We start from the raw sequence: 21760 nt of genomic DNA, 5'->3' as shown, positions 1-21760 counted from the left end.
TTATTATTGTTTCCTGGGTCAGCAGTCTGGTTTTGAACCATCCTTGATCTGTCATATGTATGACTAACATCTCCTCGTTTTTTCTTTTACTACCTGTTTCACTGACGTGCACCTTTTTATTATTTGCTATTTTAAACAGACTACACTGCCCCTGGCTGTTTGGAGTAACAATGTCCCACAGCCACTGGCACATTTTAAGAGTATAATTTTTTAAGGAACAAATGGTAGCACAGGTACTGATATTTACAACCTGGCAGTGGGAGGTCATTTGTTATTAAGAGCAGCTTTGTGAAGAGAATCCAGAATAAATTCTTGATTCTTTTCAAGCACTGAAGGCTTTTTTTGTTTGCTTTTTCGGCAGATGAACAATGTTACACTCTCTCATGCCGGTGTGGTGGGAATTACACTGTCTTCAAGAGTGAAACCAAAGAGGTATCTTTGGTTTGTTGTGACACATGTTCCCTTGTTATCGAGATCCTTCAATGACTGTTTCAATCAAGCCCATTAAGAGTTACAAACTTTTTAAAAGACTGGACAATCAGGGGACAGCATCTGCTAAAGAAATGTATGCTAAAGAAAAGGGGGCACTACAAGAACAAGTTCAGTCAAGCTTAAGAAAGGAAACGTGCCCCTTTGCCACCGTAGCTCTCCAGACATGGGGATTTTTCATCCGTCTGCAGCTGAAGGGGGAGTTATTAAAAACCTCCAGAACAGAACACTGAGTTTGGTACAGCTGGAATATACCTCATGATCTAAATGACATTTCTTTCCCAGCAAACCACAGAGAAGCTTCTTTCAATCCCAGTCCATATCAACTACACCTTGGGCCCTGCCTCTTAGGTTAAATTCTTTTAACAGCTCAGATGACAAAATTTAATCAGGAGGCACACATGTGAGAATGCTTTGAAGATAATGAAGAATAAAGAGAAACAAGAACATTTTCTATGCTAAATATTTAACTTCATTCCATCCTCACAAGGATTTGAGCCTGGGGAAGGGACGGCAGAAACTGGCAGATCTAACAGGCCGCTTGTCTCGGTGCCGAGGAGCAGGTCCAGCGCCTCTGCAGCACGAGCACATTTAGAATTGACTCTCAGTCAGTGCTGACCTTGGCTTGTCATAAAAACCAAAACTTTCTAATAAATCCAAGCACTTACTGTGAAAAGCCAGAGGAAACAGTGTTAAGAGGTGTATCATTTTAGCTGATGACCGCAGTGTATCATTCCCGCTTTCCAGTTAGATGTAATCTCAGAAAGAGACATCTTTGGCAAGTAATACTTGTGTTTATTCTAAACAAAAATAGTTCCATTGATTTTAGTAGAAAATATTATGAAAGCTGGCAGTAGTCACTTAAATCTTTTAATCATCAAGAAATCTATGGCCGTTGGGGCTTGCACGTAGAAATCCAAAGTCATTCAGAGGCCATATCTGTAAAAGAAAATACATGAGATTTTTATCACAACTCAAAAGTTCAGTATTTTCATTTGTTGTTGTAATTGTTTCATAAACTGCGTAAGTTTTTCTCTCTTTGGTTGACAAGATGTATGAACTTTTCTCACTTGTGTGTTTCTTTTACTAGGAGTAATAAATAACATGTATTAGGAGGAATCATCCTTCCACAGTGGCTGGAAACAACACTAATTTATACACAACAGTTTTTGCATTATTTTTTTCAGCCTTGGAAATAAATATCTATCTAGAAAATATCTTTTAAATTCAAAGGTTTCTAGCTTGTAAACCACCTAAAAGACAAAGTGTGTTTTTTGAGTCACCTCTGAGGTCTACATTTGTGTTTTCAAGAAGGGCATTTGAACTGCAAACACCAAACCTTGGAAGAAAATTCCATAGGCTTCTAAGTAAACATATACCATGCAAACAGGTATAAAGGGGTGGAGCGACTTCCACCATCAGGGGCTTTCAACCAAGGGGCTTCTCGAGAAGGGGAATATACGTGGAAAAGGAAGGAGCACAAATCATGACCAGGTCCAAGCACAAGTGTCAGAGGATGATGCTCATCAGTAATAAAAAGCTTTATCTCCTGAAATTAACTATATAGCTGTTCATAACAGAACACTCCCAGGAGTACTTTCATCTGAACATTCACTAATTACATGTAGGCCAGTCTTGGATGCAAAAAAAAAAGTAACAGGGAATCAAGGACATTCTTTTACACTTTGTCCTTTGTCTCCTTTGCCTGTGTCCCTTTGCTACACATTCATTCAAAGATGGCACGAGGGGATCAGCAGGAAGAATGGCAAGAGATGATGCTGAAGAATGAATGCCCGTTGTGGCTCTGATCCCGTAAAACCCTCACAGCCCCTGCTCAGGATGAAGTGACCTAGATGGAGAAAGATGATGCACCACCTCATTCCCAAAGCATCTGTTGTTAGTGAGATGTTTATCTTGCTCGTTTTTCCTTAGAATTTGATCTTAAGTATGGTATGCAGCCACCTTCCAGGAACAGCAGCTGACTCTAACGGAGCTCACGGAACATTTACAGCACAGAAGGAGCCTTTGCTGCTTGCTGTGCAGTGACAAAGTAATTTTCTCTGTTTAAAAGAGGAAGCACCGTGCCAAGGTCAGTATTTCAGACCCCACGACTTGTCCCCAGCACTAAGGACAGAGGAGGCAGAGCCAGCTAAGGGTGGATTGTGCCTGGGGCCTCAGGAAGAGAGAAGGATGAGTCCATTCTCAGGACCTCAAGTTCTGTGGATCTGAAAAAGGTTCAAAACTATCTTATGCAAGTCTCTTAGAAAATACCCTTTTTTGGGGGGGAAGAGCCTTAGGAACATCTGCTGATGTACAGAAATACACCGAGGTAACATCTGGTCTCTATATGCGTGTTAGCCAGTGAGCCATTTGAAGTTCCACACAAATATCTAAAGATACAAACCAGCAAGAGAATGATATTTGTGATCACAGCTAGAAGCAAAGCTACAGAATTCAAGGCTCTGCAGCCGGGCTGTGCTGGCTGCAGGTTGGATGTCAAGTCTGTGGCCTCAAAGGCAAACAAGAGTAAAAGGGAATAGGAACATCCCAGATTACAAATTTAAGCTGATCTGAGTGAAGGCCCAGAGAAGGAAGTTTCTTAGGCCATTCACTACAGCACAAATCTCATTTGGGGCACCTCAAATCACACCTATTGCAGCTTGGCTTTCTTTCACTGAAAGTAATCAAGTAGTTTTAAATATTGTTTTGACAATTTAGTTTCAAATTCATCACAGCAATCTTATTGGTAGAATTAGAATGAAAATGATGTTTTATCTTGTCTGCGTGCCAGAGAGAATGAGAAACAGTACTCATGGTTGGAAGGGAGATGGAACAAGCCTGTGTGAAATGAAGACGTGCCACTGTGTGCAGTAGTTCCCAAGTCTTTTTAAAGTTATGATGACAGAAGTTGACTGTGATTTGTTCGTTCAAACTAGCAAGTCCAATTAGCAGTTATTTGCCCTGTTTGGTTTGGCCTACATAGATGTGATCTGATGGATGGGGGATAAATGGGGCTAACTAGCTCTTCTGAAGAGACACCACCCGTCTATTTTTGACATGGAGCCTAAGCCCAGGAATGTATAGGGTAACCTATCTAGGGCAGGGTGAAGCACGAGTTCTGCCAGTGTGGGACTCCCCCGGCTTTCACTGAATCTGCAGCTCTTTTGATTTCAGTGGCCTTTTTATAGAACAAACACAGTTGATATGGCAGCAGGCCAGAAAAGGGACAACGATAATCAAGTATCATTATTTCTGTATGGGTTAAAAACTGGTGCACCAATATTGAGACTGAGAATCTTAGATCTAAACTTCACAGATAAGCCACAGAGAGAATTAACATTTATGTTTTATAGGTTGCTCAAATATTCATGCTCACTCTCTTCTGTTGAAATCCATTACTTTCAAATTTGTTTTTTTTTTTGGTATCCGTTACTAAAAATGTAGCTTAGCATTCAGAGGCACTGTGAAATCTGCTTCTCCAAAATCCACTCTAAGAGGGAGCCACATAAGCTTCCATTCTCAAGGCTTTTTCATGAAAGAGAAGCCAAACCTCCAGCAGACTACACTGAAAATCATATCTAGGTTTCTTGTCCAGTGGTCTGTTAATTAGCCAGTGCCATGCAGATGAGCTGTATTCTGCCGCCGTTCACTGTAATGTTCAGTAGCAACACACAATAGCAAGATCACTGTATTCTACTGTGAATTACCATAAACAATCCCAACTATAAACATTCATTTGAAGAATAAACTCATTTTTGCTTTTGTTAGGCACCATATACTTAAATCTCATTAAAATGTTAATAATCACTACCCTATGCACCATCATAAAACAACCACTATAAAATTTGGTTAAGTAATTATTTTGATTAAGTATCAAGTGATTGCGTACTATTTTTTGAAACAGACAATATTCTGGAGTCCTGAAGTGCTTCTTCAATATATAATATCTGTGTGTGAGTTCCATTCATTTTACAGAGTTTACTGCTTGCTAAATTTCAGGTTCAGTCCTGTCAATCACTTCACTGAAGTCTCCCAAACATCCTCCTTGTTGGGCTACAAGCTGGACACAGATTTATGGAGGGATACTGTGAATAACTATGGCTGTCCACATACATAGGTTCTTCATACATGCATTATTTCCTAGCAGTCCCGTTAAAGCAGTGAACAGTTTTCTGCACTAGTACAGCAGTTGGAGGATTTTGTATTTCAGTTGCATTATTAATATCACATTCTTATTAAGAGGGCTGTCAGCATATTAGCATCATTTTTGGTTTAGCAGTTAATCATCCAAGCTAAAACTTGGGTCATAAAAATAGCCCTATTGAGAATCAGCATTTGTTCCTCTGGTGTACGTGGTAAGCACTCAATAAACACCAGGGAAGAACTAAAGCAAATGCTACCCAGAAAGAAGAGAGGTCAGACCAAACTTGGCAGTAGGGCTGAGGGGGACATGGTATTTGAGGTTTAGTAAAGCAATTAGTGATTATGGTCAATAGCTGCAAGGTTTTTTGAAAAGTCCTAAGTTGTGTTCATAAGAAATGTAAATTAAGTACCTAAAACTTGGTTGAACTGGAAGGATCTGATCTTCCCTGCACATGTAATAAAGCAGTGCTAAATTATGTTCTTGTGGATGTCTGGCAATATATGGAGTTTTCAAAACCTTTTTGTTGTTCTGAGCAGTATAATTTTAAATCTAACTGTCTAAAGGCTGGTGCATAAGTCCCTTGTTTCTTAGATTAAACTTTTTATGGAGAAGAAATTGTCTTAGTTTCTTCTTTTTGGTAAATGAGTAAATTAATAATGCAGATAATATGAAACAAATTTAGTGTGAGATAAAGCTGTAGAATTGTTGAAACAGACAGAGAAGGAATCATGGAGGTTTATACAATATGATATTAATTCAAAGCACTTTTTTAAATAAAAATGTGGCGGATAGTTACACTGGCACAGATTTGACTTTAGGCTCTTTCACAGGCTTCGTTTAAAAAGCAGCAAGGCCAGTCTACGTGTGTAAAGTATGTGCAAGTCCCAGAAAGAGAACATTTTCCTGCTTTGTTCTTTGAACTATGGAGCTGCACTTCTCAAATCACAACAGTGCAATATGGAGTTGCCCTTTTATACCATTTTGCAGGGGCAAGAATCAAATTGAGGATGGAATGTATAGTCGTGCAGCAGGGTGTTATGTGTGTGTTTGTGTTTTCACCAGGTTTGGATTTGCTTGCAAAATAATTGATTTGGTTTTCAAAGGCAATGACTGCACAAAGAGTGCCGCCCAAATAACAAGCCCTCCCTCAGAAAAATAAACCCACTATTGCTGAATTCCCCTTTTACAGCAAGTGGCTGGTGTGTTGAAGGTTTCCTTTACCTTCACTTTGGCCAGACAGTTAAGGACAAAAGTTTAATACCTAACACCCAGGCATTAAAAATGTATTAATGAAACTATTTTAGAAACCATAAACATATATACCTTAAAACAAATGCGTCCTCTTATCAGTCCGTAAGGAACAGGTCCATAGCACCTGGAGTCTGTAGAATTCCTGAGATTATCACCTTCTAACCAAACGTGTCCTTTAGGCACCTGTGATTAAGCAAGATTGAAATGTAAAAAGAAAACAGAACAGAATGGTATTAAGCACAGTTTGCTGTATAATTTTCTGATTTCTATGTTCTGTATTTCATGACTGTATAATGAACTAATTTTTTATTAAATCTAATAAGACAGTGCCAGATTTGGAGGGATGAGAAGGAGTGCTCCAAAGTATCTGTTCTATCATGTGCTCAAAAAACAATGGTTTGCAACAAAAAATCCAAAATGAAGATGTAAGAGGTTAGACCAATGTGACAGGGTCATTAATTTAATAGACTTCAAAAGAGGTCATTAGGATGTTGACTGAAAATCTGCCCTCCTGTCGCAGTAACAGCATGAACAGGGCAGCCACACACTCATCAACATCCTGGGGCCAGCACCAAGGCCAGACCTGTTAGTAGATTCATGATGAACTAACTGGTAATTGATTGTGACATCAATTACGAATAATCTCATCATTTTATCGGAGTAGGCTTGTCAAAGTTCTAATTAAGATCACAGTTCATTCTATGTGCAGGCAGAATCCACAACACATTATATTGTAATAATGATGATCACAAAACAGCAAATCCCTTTTTATAATTTGAAAATTAATGATGGTGACCTTATACTATATGACAAAGACCTTTCATTGCCTATATATATTGTGCATTAACTCTATATTACTTACCAGAGATTCATGGCATTCACAGACTGACTCCATGACAAAATGAAAAATAGCAACATAGCTTTATTAGTTACCTAAATAAGGGTATGAAGCTTTCATATATGACAAAGTTGCTACTGCAAGTCTTAAACTAAGATTTCAGCTTGGAATATACAACATTATGGTTTAAAAAAAGGAAACATTTCAGATATAAATAACCTCTACACAAGTTACCAAATATAAAACTTAGTCATTATTTTTCTAATCTGTTTTTGCTTCTGAAATTCCAAACCAGGCTGAAAATGTAAAAGTAGCAACATATTCTCAATCTATATAATATTTAACATGGACTTTAACATAATTTTTTCAAAACCAAATATGTACTTGAAATATTACTATGCCCACGGTTCAGAGAAAAATGTATGGAAACAGAAAAAGAAAAACCCAATTTCAAATGAAACTCAGAGTTTGAGCAGAATAAACAATGTTTTAGCAAGAAACCACATGGACTCATAAACATAAGAGCCTACATCTACAGGAGTCAAGGACAACAGACTAAAGAAAATAGAATGCCACTCTAGTAGTAAAGTCTGGATGTAAACCATGAAGAATAAAACCAGGTCCCCCAGACAAACATCTGAGGAAGATGCAGTTGAAGTTGTTGGGACTGCGAAGTCTCTGCCCAGGTAACGCTTGCTGGGAACCTCATCTTTAAGAAGCTGTTTAGGCTCTGGCTTAGTCGCGCTCCTGCCTGCCTGTTCGCAGAGCAGGGCCTGAGGATGGCACCACGACCCAGCGTCCCTGTCTTGGGCTGTGCCAAACGTCTGAGCCATGGATCAAGAGCCAAAGTTTGTCTCCGACCCCAGCAAAAAGAGATGCTCATTATGGAAAGCACACGTGAGCCCGTCCGTCTTCTCCCAACTAGCCCGTGTTTCTCTGGTCCCCAGAGCACGCACAGTCCTGCCTCATCATCATAGAATCCATACGTGGAGCTCCACACCAGCAATATGTCTAAACCCCTTCGAAACCTACTGGTACTATCTCCTTCAACAGTCCTCTGTGTAAAGGAGTGCCACCTTGTTTGTTTTAAACTGATCTGCTGGTTCTATCAAGGTCTTTTACTTCTTGTTCTCCCAGTCCTTAGCACAGGAATTCCATCCTCGGCTTTTCTGCCACATTGCTCATTTTGCAGACTTTCCAAACTGGTGGCACGTGGGTAACGGACACTGGAACAGGCTGCCCAGGGAGGTTGTGGAGTCTCCTTCTCTGCAGACATTCAAACCCGCCTGGACACCTTCCTGTGTAACCTCATCTGGGTGTTCCTGCTCCAGCAGGGGGATTGGACTGGATGAGCTTTCGAGGTCCCTTCCAATCCCTGACATTCTGTGATTCTGTGAAGGCTGGTTGGCTGCAGGCAGGTGACTCTGGTCCTCCTCCTCCTACCCAAGCAGCTTTGCAAACTAAACAACCAACCAGCAGTCAGTTTAAAATACATAAATGTTGAAAAACTATCCAGAGTCAAATTATTTGTGTAGAATATATTATACATCTCATCACATACAGACAGTTGTTTTTGATAGGTCTCCATTTGCTAATGTACTGACATCTGTTGTTTTCCTCACATTCCGTGGTATACAGCCTACTTGGATTTTCATCTTCACTTATTCACCATGTGCGCACCTAAAGCCATCGCTGTGTCCACATCTGACACCTGAGTTTGTTTCTCAGGTGCATATTACAAAGCAAAGCAGTGTTCTGACCTTTCTGGTGCAAACTCTCCTGTCCTGCATCTACCAGAGCTACAAATCAGACATCAAATTGCTGATGCTCTGAAAGACTATCTCAGAAAATATACTAACAGGAGAAGCACGAATTACTATGAAAGGAAGATATTTTTAACGAAATCAAAAGCAAACCCACATTAACATTTCACATTTCTGGAAAAGTGTCAGTTTTTGCGATGTGCTGCTGTTTCACACCAGGACACCACCAGCTCCCCTTCTACTTCACTGGTTCCTGCACCTTCTTTCACCCATTCATGCGCAGAACATGAAGCGCATCTGTTACTATGTGAAATAAGGACCCACTCATAGCACAAATATATCTAAACACTTGTTATACCTTCCCATCTTTCTTCCATGCTCCAAACAAAATAATAAAGTGCTTTTGCCACTTGTCACCTATCAGTTACTACTTCTAATACTACTACTACTTACTTGCCTAAACAAAATGGGTTTAGTTTGCATTGCAGATAGAACATTTGCAATAAAGTATGTTCATGCATCCTGAAATTCACCACTTATAGTAACTTGCATAGTTCTCCATGGAAGGTATGACAGGACCCTATACCTCTAAATTTGTCACTAAAAGTACTGTCACAATGTATGATTCATCCAGAGATAATACAGTATAATACCTTTGTATGGTGCCTGTCCATCATCTAGGCACTTCACTACAACCTAGAATTAAGAGAAGCGATAAAAATCACATGAATTACATGAAAATGTAAAACCAAATACCAGTGACAGGCCATAATCATTAATTAAAAAAAGTTGTTTACACCGCTTTCAGATAAAGGCTAAAGCCAGAATCCTTCAAGGGTTTATGCACCAAGATATTTCTAGACCACTTCACTCTGATTTCAGTGGTATTAACATATTGAATAAAGTTAAGTTTGAGTATCAACCTTTGCAGAATCGGGACGCAATCTGAAACACCTCAAAGCTATGCAAGCGCAGCAGCTGGGCGTAAGTTACCTTTCCAACCAAAGGAAAAATTAACTATTGAAAACTTGTAGTAACAAATGCCTCGGAAACCCTTGTGCCTCTGGTTTTGTGCAGATGATCTGCAGATTGATTTCCAAGGAGCAGCAGTTCACAGGCAAAACCGGTTATCTGGGGTGCAGCTCATATGCATGAGAATACAGGACACGGATCAGACACACGACTCTTCCCCCAGCTCCCTTCCCAAGCTCTGAGGGCTCTTGCACAGGAACAGGGAGATCAGAAAAGCAAAATTATCATTTAGAACAACTGAGCTTGTAACAGTAACTCCGTTTCAGCTCAAATAAGCATCTTTCACTGCAACAAACTGGCTAAATTCTCAGGGCTGTTGTCATTTCCTTAGCAGTATAGTTAAGTGGCAAAAGTTAAGTACAGGTCAAGTATTTGATGCACTTGCTAGCATAAAATATTACATAAATGTGGAAGGGCTGGGGGAATCAATAAAGATTTATATTCTTTTGGACTTTTTACATATATCAAAGTTTGAGTAACCTCATTAACTTCAAAACCAAGAGAGGAGATGCCTGTGCTCTGGGATGCACATTAGCTGGCATACTCGAAAACTACCACACTGCAAATAAGATTAAGAGATTAAATTATCTGCCTCAAAAACATCCCCAAACCCAACTAAATGATAATAGGCTTTTGTGGTTTGGGTTGGTTTTTCTGGTTTGGTGGGGGCTTAATTTGTTTTGTGATTTTGGGCGGGTACTAAAGATGAAGAAATATGGATTTTTAATAAATAAATGGAGAATTATAAACATGACTCTCTCACAGTCTCTCGGAATTCCAAGCAGTCTGTGTTTGTCAGAGAACACCAGCATGTACAATCAGCTGGGAGCAGATGAAGTTTGAACTTTGCTAAGGTCACAGGTATTCACATCACCTCCAGCAATATCAACGTTTCCAACTTAAGAACAACTTTAAATCATTCCCATCTTTTCTTTTCAGTCCAGAGGTTCCTTCTTGAGCTATGATAAGAACTAATCTCAGTGCTGGACAAAAGAATAAAGTCTGCAAGTTCTCATCTATCCCTACTAAGGTCTATTTAAGTGCCTCCTACTTTGGTACAAGCAACAAATGTAATTGCTTCATGGCCTGCGGGTGTTCACTTAACAAAAGAAGCTTTTGTGAATAAACCACAGGTGTTACCTTTCTTGATTAAAGTGAAATATGATGAAAGAATCCACAATATCAGATGACAAATTTACTAAATACTGATTAAATTGCCTTATTTAAGTAAATTGCATCTAGTTAGGATAAAATATACACCATAGAAATGCAGGAGTTTGTTTTATCACTCTATACTTAAAGTCTCATATAACTATTCCTTAATCCTTTATTAATTCAGAACCAAGAGTGAATAATGCTTAACAGATACTCTTTTTTTTAATGATCCAGTTGCTCTAGGCACCATTTCTGTAGGTTTATTGTAAATATTGTTTATATTAAGGCTACCACCTATATAAAACCCAACAACATTAATTAGCTCAATATTTTCAAAATCAGCATAAGCATTTACATTTCCTTTCTGTGCTGGTAAAAGCAATGACATGCTAACAGCCACAATGGAGCATTAACAGTACAGCAGATCGTAAATCAACATATTCTAAGTATCACTTAAAGGCTGAATTACCTGGAATTTAATACTTCTTAAAATAATAAAACAGACTGAATTTACATTAAATCCACAGGTACTTCCAAACAGTTTAGCATTTTCCTTTTATTTACTGAACGGTTTAAGCTAATTATGAATAAGACGTGATGTACGTGGCCCAGTTTGTTCAAATACACATATTAAAGAGAATACATAATGACCTTGGTCCAGCCAATTAAAAAATGACAATGAAACACTAACAGGTTTTTATACAGAAATTAGATTTACTGTAATGAAATATTTATATGATGAATTCATTCTCTATTTTAAGAGCCATTGTTTGTTTTAATAGAAAATTTATAAAAATATATATGAAGACTTGTCCACCTTGAAGTTTTGAAATCAGTTATTAATCAATATTAAAATCACATCACCTTAATTGGTAGCAATGTTAAATCACATACTACAAGGAAACCAGGGCACATGAACTTAGATCACTGTTATAGTGATCTGCCAAAGCATTAATTGGTTATCTGAATGTTTGTTTTCTAACCATTATTGCTCCTTCTACACTGTGTGTGAGGCACAAATGGCTGCTGCTCTTCCTGAGCTCACTTACGTGGAACTTCAAAGGTTTGATCACTGCACTCACTGCTCCATGGGAATGGTCACAGAATTTTCACATTAGAAATATCATTACTAGTCAAATGAAGAAAAGATGCGCTTTCTCTCACTATCACTTGTTGCCTGTTGCAAAAGTTTCCAACTGCGTTAAATAATCATTCAAACACTTACATGCTTTGTTTACTTCTATAAATATTCTCGTTTACTACTCAGATCTAGAGTATGTTGTTAAATATGCTGATCTGAATCAGCGTGAAAAGCTATATATCCAATTCTAAAAATCTCTAGTGGCAACTAGATTTTATGTATTATCAGCCATCACTCCTTTTCCAAAAATATTATCAGTTAAAATTAAAACTTAATAACACAGATGATCTTTTGAGGTCCCTTCCAATCTCTAACATTCTGTGATTAAGAAAACCTAGGAGCAAATATTACTGTAATGAAACATAATGCCCAGATTTCGGACACACTTTTTACAACCTCTCTCTTTGCATGAAAGCAATGGTTCTCTTTTCAAAACAAAATCACTTTGCTTTAAGTAGCGAAAAAAAATACCTGAGCTTTTTAATCCACCACAGTTTTGAAATTTTCATCTTTTATAGATGTTCATAGGCCAAAACTTTAAAAAACCCCAAATCTCATAGCTACATCTAGGAACTCCTGAAGAAAAAAATCCAAATATTTCTGTGATTCATCAGTCCAGACTATTATTAGCTTTCTTGATCTATAGAAGAGCAATATTTTGGAGGAAAATATTGATTACAAAGCCAGCAAAGATTACTTAGTAGTTTGCATAGACTTTTCTCACAGCAGTCATTAAGAAGGATTTGATTCTTTTCTTTTCCAGAAAACAGATGATGTAACAAGGTGACCCTAAGGTGTAGGTTTGAGAACAAAAATCCTACATGTTCAAATCCCAACTGGAATTTACTGGTTGAAACACAAAAGCCATTACCATTACTGGTGTGCCCTGGACAAAGGCAAACCTGTACAGATGTAGCTATTGAGCCTGGTAGCAAAAATGGCCAATAAACACCCCGAGTGGGGTTAAGGAATCAAAAGTGTCATCTGCCAGCTCAGGCACAGTGACCTGGATCTCTGTTCATTCATCTAAGGCCTCAGCTCTGCGTGATTTGACCATTTACAACAATTGGAAGGATTTAGCTAGTACCTACAGAGGAGGAAAAAAACGAGATAGGTCCTTCATTCAGATGTAAAGCTGATGTAGGCAGACTAAAACTGGTGCTCAAAATCTTCACCAAGTCATCAAGTAGTTGGTTTCATCATCCTGAACAGCTTCCTAGAAGTTATTAGTGAACTCGGCGCAGAGGAATAACAGAATCATAAAACCCAGAAGGTTCCAACTGATCTGACCAGTACAGCCGAGACTCTATTCCAGAGAGAAAAAGCATCTAGTGCTATGAAGTCAAATGAGCAATCTTGAAACAACTTTCCCTCAAATCAACAAGGAGATTTTTTTAATGGTTTTTCCTTCAGGACTGAATTGGCTGAACAGAAGAAGCGGGGCAAGGTGTCAGAGCCTGGGCAGTGCTGTCCCCACCCCGGGGTGGCTGTGCCCACACTCCAGCACAGCTGGTACGGGGCAGATGTCTCGTCTTGGTTCAGACCATGGGGAACCAAGAGCTGTTAAAGATGTAAGAGACCTCAGTGGGAGCGGATCCAGGAGCTGTGTTTGACCCGAGCCTCTGACTGCTGGGCCCTGCCCGAGCTGCGGTGCAGACATGTCCATGTCCCCACCTCCCCGAGCCCACGGCCACCAGGGCAGGCTGTGCTGAGCAGCACCAGTGCTGCTGGGTCAAGTTTTGCCAATCCTACGTTCCTGAAACATCAGCAACAAAACTGCACAGGTAAAAACATTGATCCACTTGAGCAGAAGAAACCCTGGAAACATTGGGAAGTAGATTGATAATTTTTTTTATGTTTCTTTTCCTTTGAATAATTTAGTTTTGATTTAAAATTACTTCTCAAAAGAATTCAAGATTAGCTCCAGTGATAAACTGGGATATAGAGGAATCTGCAAGCTAAACAAATACATCGAATCAGTTCTCCTCTCCCACCATTTATCATACCTGCTTCTTTAAAATTATGGTATAACTTTCTCTTCAGCTGCTCAAATGCTAGAACTAAGGAGAAGAGTAGGATATTTCCTTTTTCCTGAGCAGCAACTATAAAAACTTAGATGATGATCAAAATACTGAACCATGAGTGCAAATTAGCTATTAAGATACTAAAGACAAAGAAAAAAAAAATGGTATTTTGAGAACTTTATTTTAAACTGGTATTTAGGATCTTTTGAAGAGACTATGCAATGGCATTGAGCACTCTGAAATATCAAACCACTCTTCAGTGCCTTACGTTGTGCATCCAAAGTCTGTAGGACTGTCTAGTGATTAAAATATTGTGTTGTTTACATTAGCATCATTACATTATTCTTGGTACCCACATAATATTCTTACTGCATTTGACAAGGACTGTTTAAGAGTTAATAGCGCTGCATGAGGCCACTTCTCTCATCTGCAAACACAGTAAGATGCATTATGGTGGGAATTATGTTAGCTCTGGAGTTAACCACAGGATGAAGAGATGCCATCTCCGCAATGAACCTCGTTTTAGCACAAGGTAAACATACTTCCCCCACATCAGCGAGTCTCGCAGCATTAGTGGTGTGTTGTGATTGATCACCAGCAGAGTGTTGCTGAGATATGGATTTGTATCTCAGCTTTTTATCACTGTGACTTGCAAAAGGCAGTTCCTTATTTACAGACTCTGGCTCTATTAAGTGACATTATTAGGTACTACTTTTGTTTTAAATAACACAAAGGCTTAGCATATTGGTGGTTTATGACATACAAGCTGTTTTAATCCAATGCCTTACCCCTCACTTTTTCAATTTGTAAATAGGAGCTGCAGCACAAGAACATATGGTACTAAAGAAATTAAAGCTAAAGTAAATGGCATTAAAACAAATTCAAATATAACAATAGAATACTCAATCTGAATTATAAACCTGGATCTGTATTAAGACTTTTAAAAACAGGAAATAAAAACCTGAATATGAAAATTAACCTTTCAGGTGTTTGGGTTTTTTTTAAAGGCCATTTCAGGCATTTACTGTGATTGAGCAATTTCCTTACTAACACTCATTATTGAGATCTTATAGTTAAATGGATAAATCAGTATAGATATTTTTTAATAACTGAACCTAGGTCAGAATACCACATTACTGAAAATTAGTTGTTTACCTTGTTAACTATTGCTTCTGATACAGTAAAAATATGTTATGAATTCTTAAATGTTCATTACAGGAAATACACTTGCTTGTATCTGCAAACACCACCATTGAGCACAAAACCAAAAAAGAGCCCAGCAAAACTGCCAGCCCAGTGCTCACATTCCATACCAAATATCAAAAGGCAGTGCAACGAAATAGTACATTTCTCTAACTTTGTAATACTATAACAACTTACTCCAAAAACTAATTTCCTTGTCCTTTTCATGTAAATAGGAAGATTCTACTCATTCTGCAGATAAGCACCAACCTATGGCATATGAAGCATCATGTACCATAAGGGGTCCAAAGCAAAGATGTTCCTAATGTACTTAGACTTTAACTTAAGCACATGCTTAATTTATACCAATCAATTTGATTTTTAATCTACAGGTATCTACTTGGTTTTCTGCAGCAATAAAGTATCTCCTCTGCGTAATCCTACAGAGAGCAAGTTGTAAACAGAGTTGTCAATTTTCACATCTCTATATAAGCCATCCTGAGAAGGATATTCATGAATGAAAGAGGATTTGAAACAGGATCCGATTTTAGCAATCTCTTAGGCTTCAGAATAAGAATCATGTATGATAAGTGCTTCCAAACACAAAAATCCTTAACTTCAAATCTAAAATACGCCAACACTGACACAGTAAATGCAGACTAATTGTGTTAGTTCCTACTAAGATGACTATAAGGATTCTCCTTTTGAGGTGAGGAGAAGAAGCAGCTTAGAGGTGGTTCCCCCCTCAGCCATGTTCAGTATGTTTGTTGTACATTATTCTGACATCTCCAATAACTTGCAAACTCATCATATCGAACTGTTAGTTGGCAAACAGCAGCAAAGAATGAGACAGAGGTTCAAATACCCAATTCGACAATATTTCTGGCATCGGATAATTTATTGTACTGTGTAGGTTTGCAAACGTGACAACTATTTGCTGTCAGTCCGCAAAGCAGAGAGAAGGCAGTCAAGAAAAGCCGGGCACTTCACTGACATGAAAACAAACGATCCCCTGACTCTCCACACTTTCGAGTCACCGCTCGGAGACTTTGCAGGTTAAAAAAAGGCAATTAGTAGCCTAATACAAACACGGCCACTCAAGGCAATGTCCAGGCTTTGCTCCATTGAGAAATGCCTGCGGTTGTACTGTCCCCCGGCAGCCTGACAGCCCCGTTTGCGCTGCTGGCCCTTCGGGATCCTGGCCAAGGCCGTTCCACAGAGTTTTGACAATATTTTTTATTACCAAAAGCCCAACTCAGGGTTCTCAGGGAAGTACCAACAAAACAAACAGCCAGTTCTCTGTACATCTGCGGCTGCTATTTGCTTTGAAGAATTTTGTGTTTGAATTAAAAGTTGGTACACAGTGGTTCACTAAAATAGGGAATCTGAGTAGACAGCTCCCTGAAAACAGACGCATCTCCCCAAGAACAATTTACTTAGTGAGTAATCCATTGTAAGTTATGAGCATAAAGTGCAGATGCCTATGTTGAGAATATACCCTTCTGTAAAGGAAGTGTCCCCTGAACAGATGGAAAAATCTACCTCTTCAACAACCGCTAAAGATAGGAGGAAAACAGATAGGCACTAACAAACGAAAGCATTTCCATTTAGATAATTTCTCCCCCTAGATACAAGCGATGATGTAAGAACTAAGAAAGCTTGGATGTCACTTTGCTGTATTGCCACACATTAGCCTTTACAAAAAACATACACAGGAAAACAAGAAGTGGACCCTGCATCCCTCAGCCTCTCATTCTCCTTACGCTTTATATTAAAATTGAAGACAAAATATCTTATGCCAAGGGCAGAAATTGTACTGCTGAACAGTCACTGGATCACCTCAGGGTTTCCAGAAAGGCTGCCATCCTCTCAAGTACAAACCTTTCCCAAACTTCCTTTCCAAGACTCAGATAAGTGAGGAAGATGCTCAGAGTAACTCAGTTTGCATCAAGCAGCATACACAGAATTCAGGTTTCCGTTACTGGTCAGTCTGCTCTGGGAAACTCATATTTCCTCTAAATTACAACTTCTATAGGAGCTGGAAAATTTCTTCAGCTTGGTAAGAAAGGTTGGTTGGAGTTGTATGGTTGGGTTTTTTCCTTGATTAATTGGTAACACAATTTGATCTACGGAAAAAAAAAAAACCAAATGCCCTGTCTTCCCCTTCAAAACCTAACGGAGAATGAGCCCCCTCTTTCTGCCCAGGGGTGACAGCGGTGTGACAGAAGCTCCAGTGGCTCTTGATCAGAAGGGCAGATTAGAGGCAGGAGCCTGAAATGTTTTGCCTTGGCACTGGAGTGAAAGAAACAACAAATTCAACCTCTCAGAACAGGGTATGAGTGGTGTCCTTACCTTTTGGTTCCAGGTCCTGACTAAATCCAGACACCAAATCTAGACACAACATTGCCAAGAATTTTGTCATTGGTTTTAGTAAGGATGGACTCCAGCTGCTGCATACAAAAGCAGCAAGGGTACCTGAAGGGCTGATGATGATACTGGTTGTCCTTACAATAGCTAAACTCTTTAAAGGATTTCTCTATCATAAATGGTACCTGGCTGCAAGGAGAGTTCCATGAAATTCTCCACCTTCACACCACAGGACTTAAGCCATGGGCCTCACGTTAATTCTTCTTGCGGTAATTGTGAGGATGAAGTGGATATGAAGAAGCAACAGAATATTTGTCTTTTAAGATTCAAAACACCTGTGCAAAACCTGATGTCTCCACAAGGTACTGAACAGAGGTACTGGTCAAACATGCCATTTCTCATCATTTTTGTAATGATAGCCTAAAAAAGAAGTTGCTGAAAACATGTCACAAATCTTTCTTAACTTCTTGAAGCCTGTCTGCACAAAGTAAGCATTAAGAATATTTTTTCCTTTTTATTTCATCTTGTACCTGACTTTTTAGATAAGTTAGAAGTACTACCTTTCCAACCATACTCAGAAAAGTTACAATTTTGTTTTATTGAAACAGACAGATACACTAAAGTATTATTTTGAAAGCAAAATCCTCAAAACTACTGCAAAGACAATTTTTTCACTTCTTACTGTTTAAAATACAGAAACAGTTTTGCCTTAAGACCTTGAGTCTGCCACTGGTAGTGCACTTTGTGCTGAGAATTTTAGCATCTTCCACCAGAGAAGACGATCTAAGCAAAGGGCAGAGCAGAAATATCATCTGCCTACACTTCCTACAGAAACAAAAGACACCAGGAACGACAGCTTGCAATAAACAGAGCTTACAACATTTTACTGTACATACAGAAGAAGAAAGAATAACTTACGAACATGATAAGACTCAAATACTGCAAATCCTTTACAAACTACCAAGCCTATTTAAGTAAGCATTAATTTACAAAGCAAGAAACTCTAGTACTTACATAGCTGTGACTCTTAAGGAAATCTGAAGGGTTGCTTGTGCAGACTTTATCCCCTTCCAAGCCAATTACTCTTTTACAGATATTTGATTTGGGGTCATTTGGGCTTTTCACAATTACAATATCTCCTCTGAGAGGAAAAAAAACAGAAACAAAAACAAACAGAAGAACTCTAAGCACAAACTATTTGGCTGAATACATGTACATCAATGTGTATACTTCAAAAATATTCACATACATTCTTCTGCTGGAAATTTTTGTGTACAATTTTGTTTTTTTTTTCAGTTTTATTCACAGTGTCTTTTTACACGCAGTTTTTTTAATCTACACTTGGAGACATTATTTGTTACTTGGATCATTTATAAAACATATAAGAACACATTTTAATTGATTCTGTGTTCTTAAATATCACTGTTCAAACGGTATTCTTCCAGTGAAACTTCAAACATCGGAGTTTGTAAGACCTTATATTACTTATGCCTCCTGATTATACACACTGGATTGTACAGTCAAACAGTCCACAATAGCAGGGGTGAGGGCATTGAGCCTCCTGGGCTCTACAGCACAGTTATAACATGACACTTGATAAACGGTATTTACACCACTTGGTCAGTTTGCTAACAACCCACCTGCGCACAGCAATACCTACAGCTTGGTTTTCGAGATGAAACTGCTTAGAGAGGGGAAGTTACAGTCACACAATAGAACTGGTTTAGGGAAAAAAGACAAGGGGAATTTTTCAATTTTTTGGACAAAGCTGTAAAAGTGATGTGGACTTTATCCTAAATGAATCCTGACAAGTTGCTCAGTGGGCTGTATGTGCTGATTACTCTGCCTTCCATCACACACAACGAGAGGAGACTTATGAAAAAAAACACATTTTAGAAGCAGAATAATATAGGGTAAATAAAGAACGGATAGACCGCAGTTATTGACTGAATGTAAAATCTGGTCTAAAAAAGAGAAGCGTACTTTCGAATACAATAAAAGTGGCGGCTAAGGGTCTCCGAAAAGACAATATCAGAATTTTGAATGGTTGGTTCCATTGAAGGTCCAGAACACTGCAAATTAAAAATAAATGAGAAAAAAAAATTACTATTTCCAATTACTTTTATCTAAAATACATTAATATTCAAAGTATTTGCTAATAAGTTAGAAAACATGTAAAGAACACTTAAAGTGAGATCCTCAAAGGAACGTCTGCTATGTGTAACAGGTGGGGGCAGCTCATAGGGCACCTCTAACTGCTGCAGCTCCGGATGCGCCCAGGACGGGTCCTGAACCACACGAGGTGCTACGGGCCCCTGCAGATTTATTTCTGTACCCCGTTTGCAGGGAATTATTAGGAGCAGCACCCGGAGCTCTGCGACCTGACCCCTCGCTTCAGCCTCTGCAGAAAGGAATCATCACAGAAGCTGCAAGAGCGGCTCACGGCAAAAATCCACTACGGCCAAGAGCAGCATGTGCCACGTTTAGAAACAGGGAGGAGGGGGAGGCAGCATCGGACATCCAGAAATCTGCCCAGGGTTGGAAACAGAAGCATTTCCTATGGCATTATTAGGGACTGCAGGCTTTCTGGAAGAATGTACGCTGCAAAATGCTTCATCACGGTTTCCCATTTGCTTCAGTGATGCTTCGAGCACTAACTTAGCAAAAAGGACAAATGGCTGAAGTAGAAATGACTTCATAAAGGCCGGGCCTACGTTCAAAAAATGAGGCATTTACTAAACACTTTGAAAAGGCTTAAAAAAATTATGAAGAAACCTGAAATATTGGCATTATCACACAGAACAATTTCAGTATCATAGTTTTACTTTCTTTTAAATGGCATGAAAAAGAGAAGTTACCACAACAATTCCTCCAAGGTACTCAAAGGCACAATGCGCTATGCAGCCATATTGCACAGTGTAGCCAAGAAATCGAAAGGTTTTTCCTAGGGCATTGCGAAGCATGGCACAGTGTTACGTCCTTCGGCTGCTTCTAGTCTATAGTAAAACAGAAGAATGTCATTTATTTGATAACAAACAACCTAAAGTTTACAAAACTATCTTTTGTATCTAACAATTGGTGGAAAATATTAAAAAAACAAACAAACTGAATAAAACCACCAAACAATCAGATCGATGTGAGGAGATAAATACAGTTTAAACTCCAATTAAGCAGTTTTTAATTTACTATGCAGAGCCTTCCATGTGTACAATCTATTGATCCCTCTCACCAGCTCACTGGTGAGATTCAGTTGAGTAGGAAATGAAACACAAGAAAACAAATAATAATTTAAAAACCCCACCTTTGCCAAATATAGAGAAACTAATGGGAGAGAATGGTGTCAGTGCTCTCTACTGACCCCGCTGAGCTTTTACTCCAGCCTGTGGCCAGGCTTACTTGCCACATGTCTAAACACCTGCAATAGTTATGAGAACATCCCCCCCTCCACCAGATTGGGCCAAATGGAATCTGGAAAGCTGTAATCATCCCTCAAAATTCAGGCTTTGATTCCTGACTGGGCCACATATTGTAACTCAGATGCAGTTATTTATTAAATAACACATCACAGGGTTGTTTTAATTGTGTGAAGACAGTGCAACTTAAATCACTGGTTTTCTTCACGCACTAGTATTTAATGCTGAGCACTCAACAGCAAAACAGAGAAGCATCAAACCGTCTGAAGTGACTTGAAGATATTTTACAACTGAAATTACATTCACAGAAAACTGGAGCAATCAAGTATTCAACCAAAACCTTAAAAGTGAAATGACAATCAAGCAAATGAAAAAAGGCTTGAAGAACTAGACAAAATTAAGGACAGCAGAGTCCTGAATGGCTTGCCTAAGTAAGACTACACTAGAAAAATAACACAGTTGTTGGTAGGAATTCTGGAGGTTTTGCAGAGCTTTCTTTTGATTAAAATTAATTTACAAAGCGCTTGCATACAGAAATAAGGCATCAGGTCCTTCTGTTCTGTTACAGTACAGTGGTGGATGTTCTGCAGCATGTTAATACTGCAAATATTTTCTGACCCCTTCCCCCAAATATTTAAGTCAAACTCTGATGACTAGATGTAGTTCCTGCTATGCTAATCTAAAGTATCTTCTTGCCCCAGTTCTTAAGATTCATATCTATTTATATTTAAGGAAGCAGAAAACACACATACTGAATTAACTGAAGCAAGTTTTAGAATATGCAAGAAACCTATTCCCCTTGAACTCAGTATCAGCTTTATAATGAATTAAAACCACAGCAGGATTTCCTTAATTTATTAAGATGTGTTAAATGTTGCTTGCTAAAGAAGTGCAGTCAATTAAAAATAAAATAAAAAAGCTGTGTGTACAATATGCTCTGCTTAACAATGACGTAAAGACC

General features: G+C 38.7%; 2 protein-coding genes across 6 annotated transcripts in view; one reads left to right on the top strand and one right to left on the bottom strand.

The window, feature by feature from the left end:
- Window positions 1-5248, top strand: part of DNAJC24 (DnaJ heat shock protein family (Hsp40) member C24) — a 40648-nt gene extending 35400 nt beyond the window's left edge. For all 4 annotated transcript variants that reach the window (XM_065065444.1, XM_021279823.2, XM_065065445.1 and 1 more), the window contains exon 5: window positions 362-5248. In XM_065065444.1, coding sequence (XP_064921516.1) covers window positions 362-486 — 125 coding nt within the window. In that variant the 3' untranslated portion in view covers window positions 487-5248. The remainder of the gene's footprint in view (window positions 1-361) is intronic.
- The window catches only part of IMMP1L (inner mitochondrial membrane peptidase subunit 1), a 34548-nt gene continuing 14051 nt past the window's right edge, over window positions 1264-21760 (bottom strand). Inside the window, exons 2-6 of one of the 2 annotated variants that reach the window (XM_065065442.1) lie at window positions 20245-20382; window positions 19370-19458; window positions 18401-18527; window positions 5957-6067; window positions 1264-1428 (exon numbers count right to left, since the gene is read on the bottom strand). In XM_065065442.1, coding sequence (XP_064921514.1) covers window positions 1360-1428; window positions 5957-6067; window positions 18401-18527; window positions 19370-19458; window positions 20245-20349 — 501 coding nt within the window. In that variant the 5' untranslated portion in view covers window positions 20350-20382 and the 3' untranslated portion in view covers window positions 1264-1359. Of the gene's footprint in view, window positions 1429-5956; window positions 6068-6591; window positions 6770-9138; window positions 9182-18400; window positions 18528-19369; window positions 19459-20244; window positions 20383-21760 lie in introns of those variants that run through there. The other variant, XM_065065443.1, reaches the window with a different exon arrangement.

Source organism: Columba livia, chromosome 5 (assembly GCF_036013475.1).
Source record: "Columba livia isolate bColLiv1 breed racing homer chromosome 5, bColLiv1.pat.W.v2, whole genome shotgun sequence".
Classification (NCBI taxonomy): domain Eukaryota; kingdom Metazoa; phylum Chordata; class Aves; order Columbiformes; family Columbidae; genus Columba; species Columba livia.
This window is presented reverse-complemented; position numbering and strand designations above follow the sequence as displayed.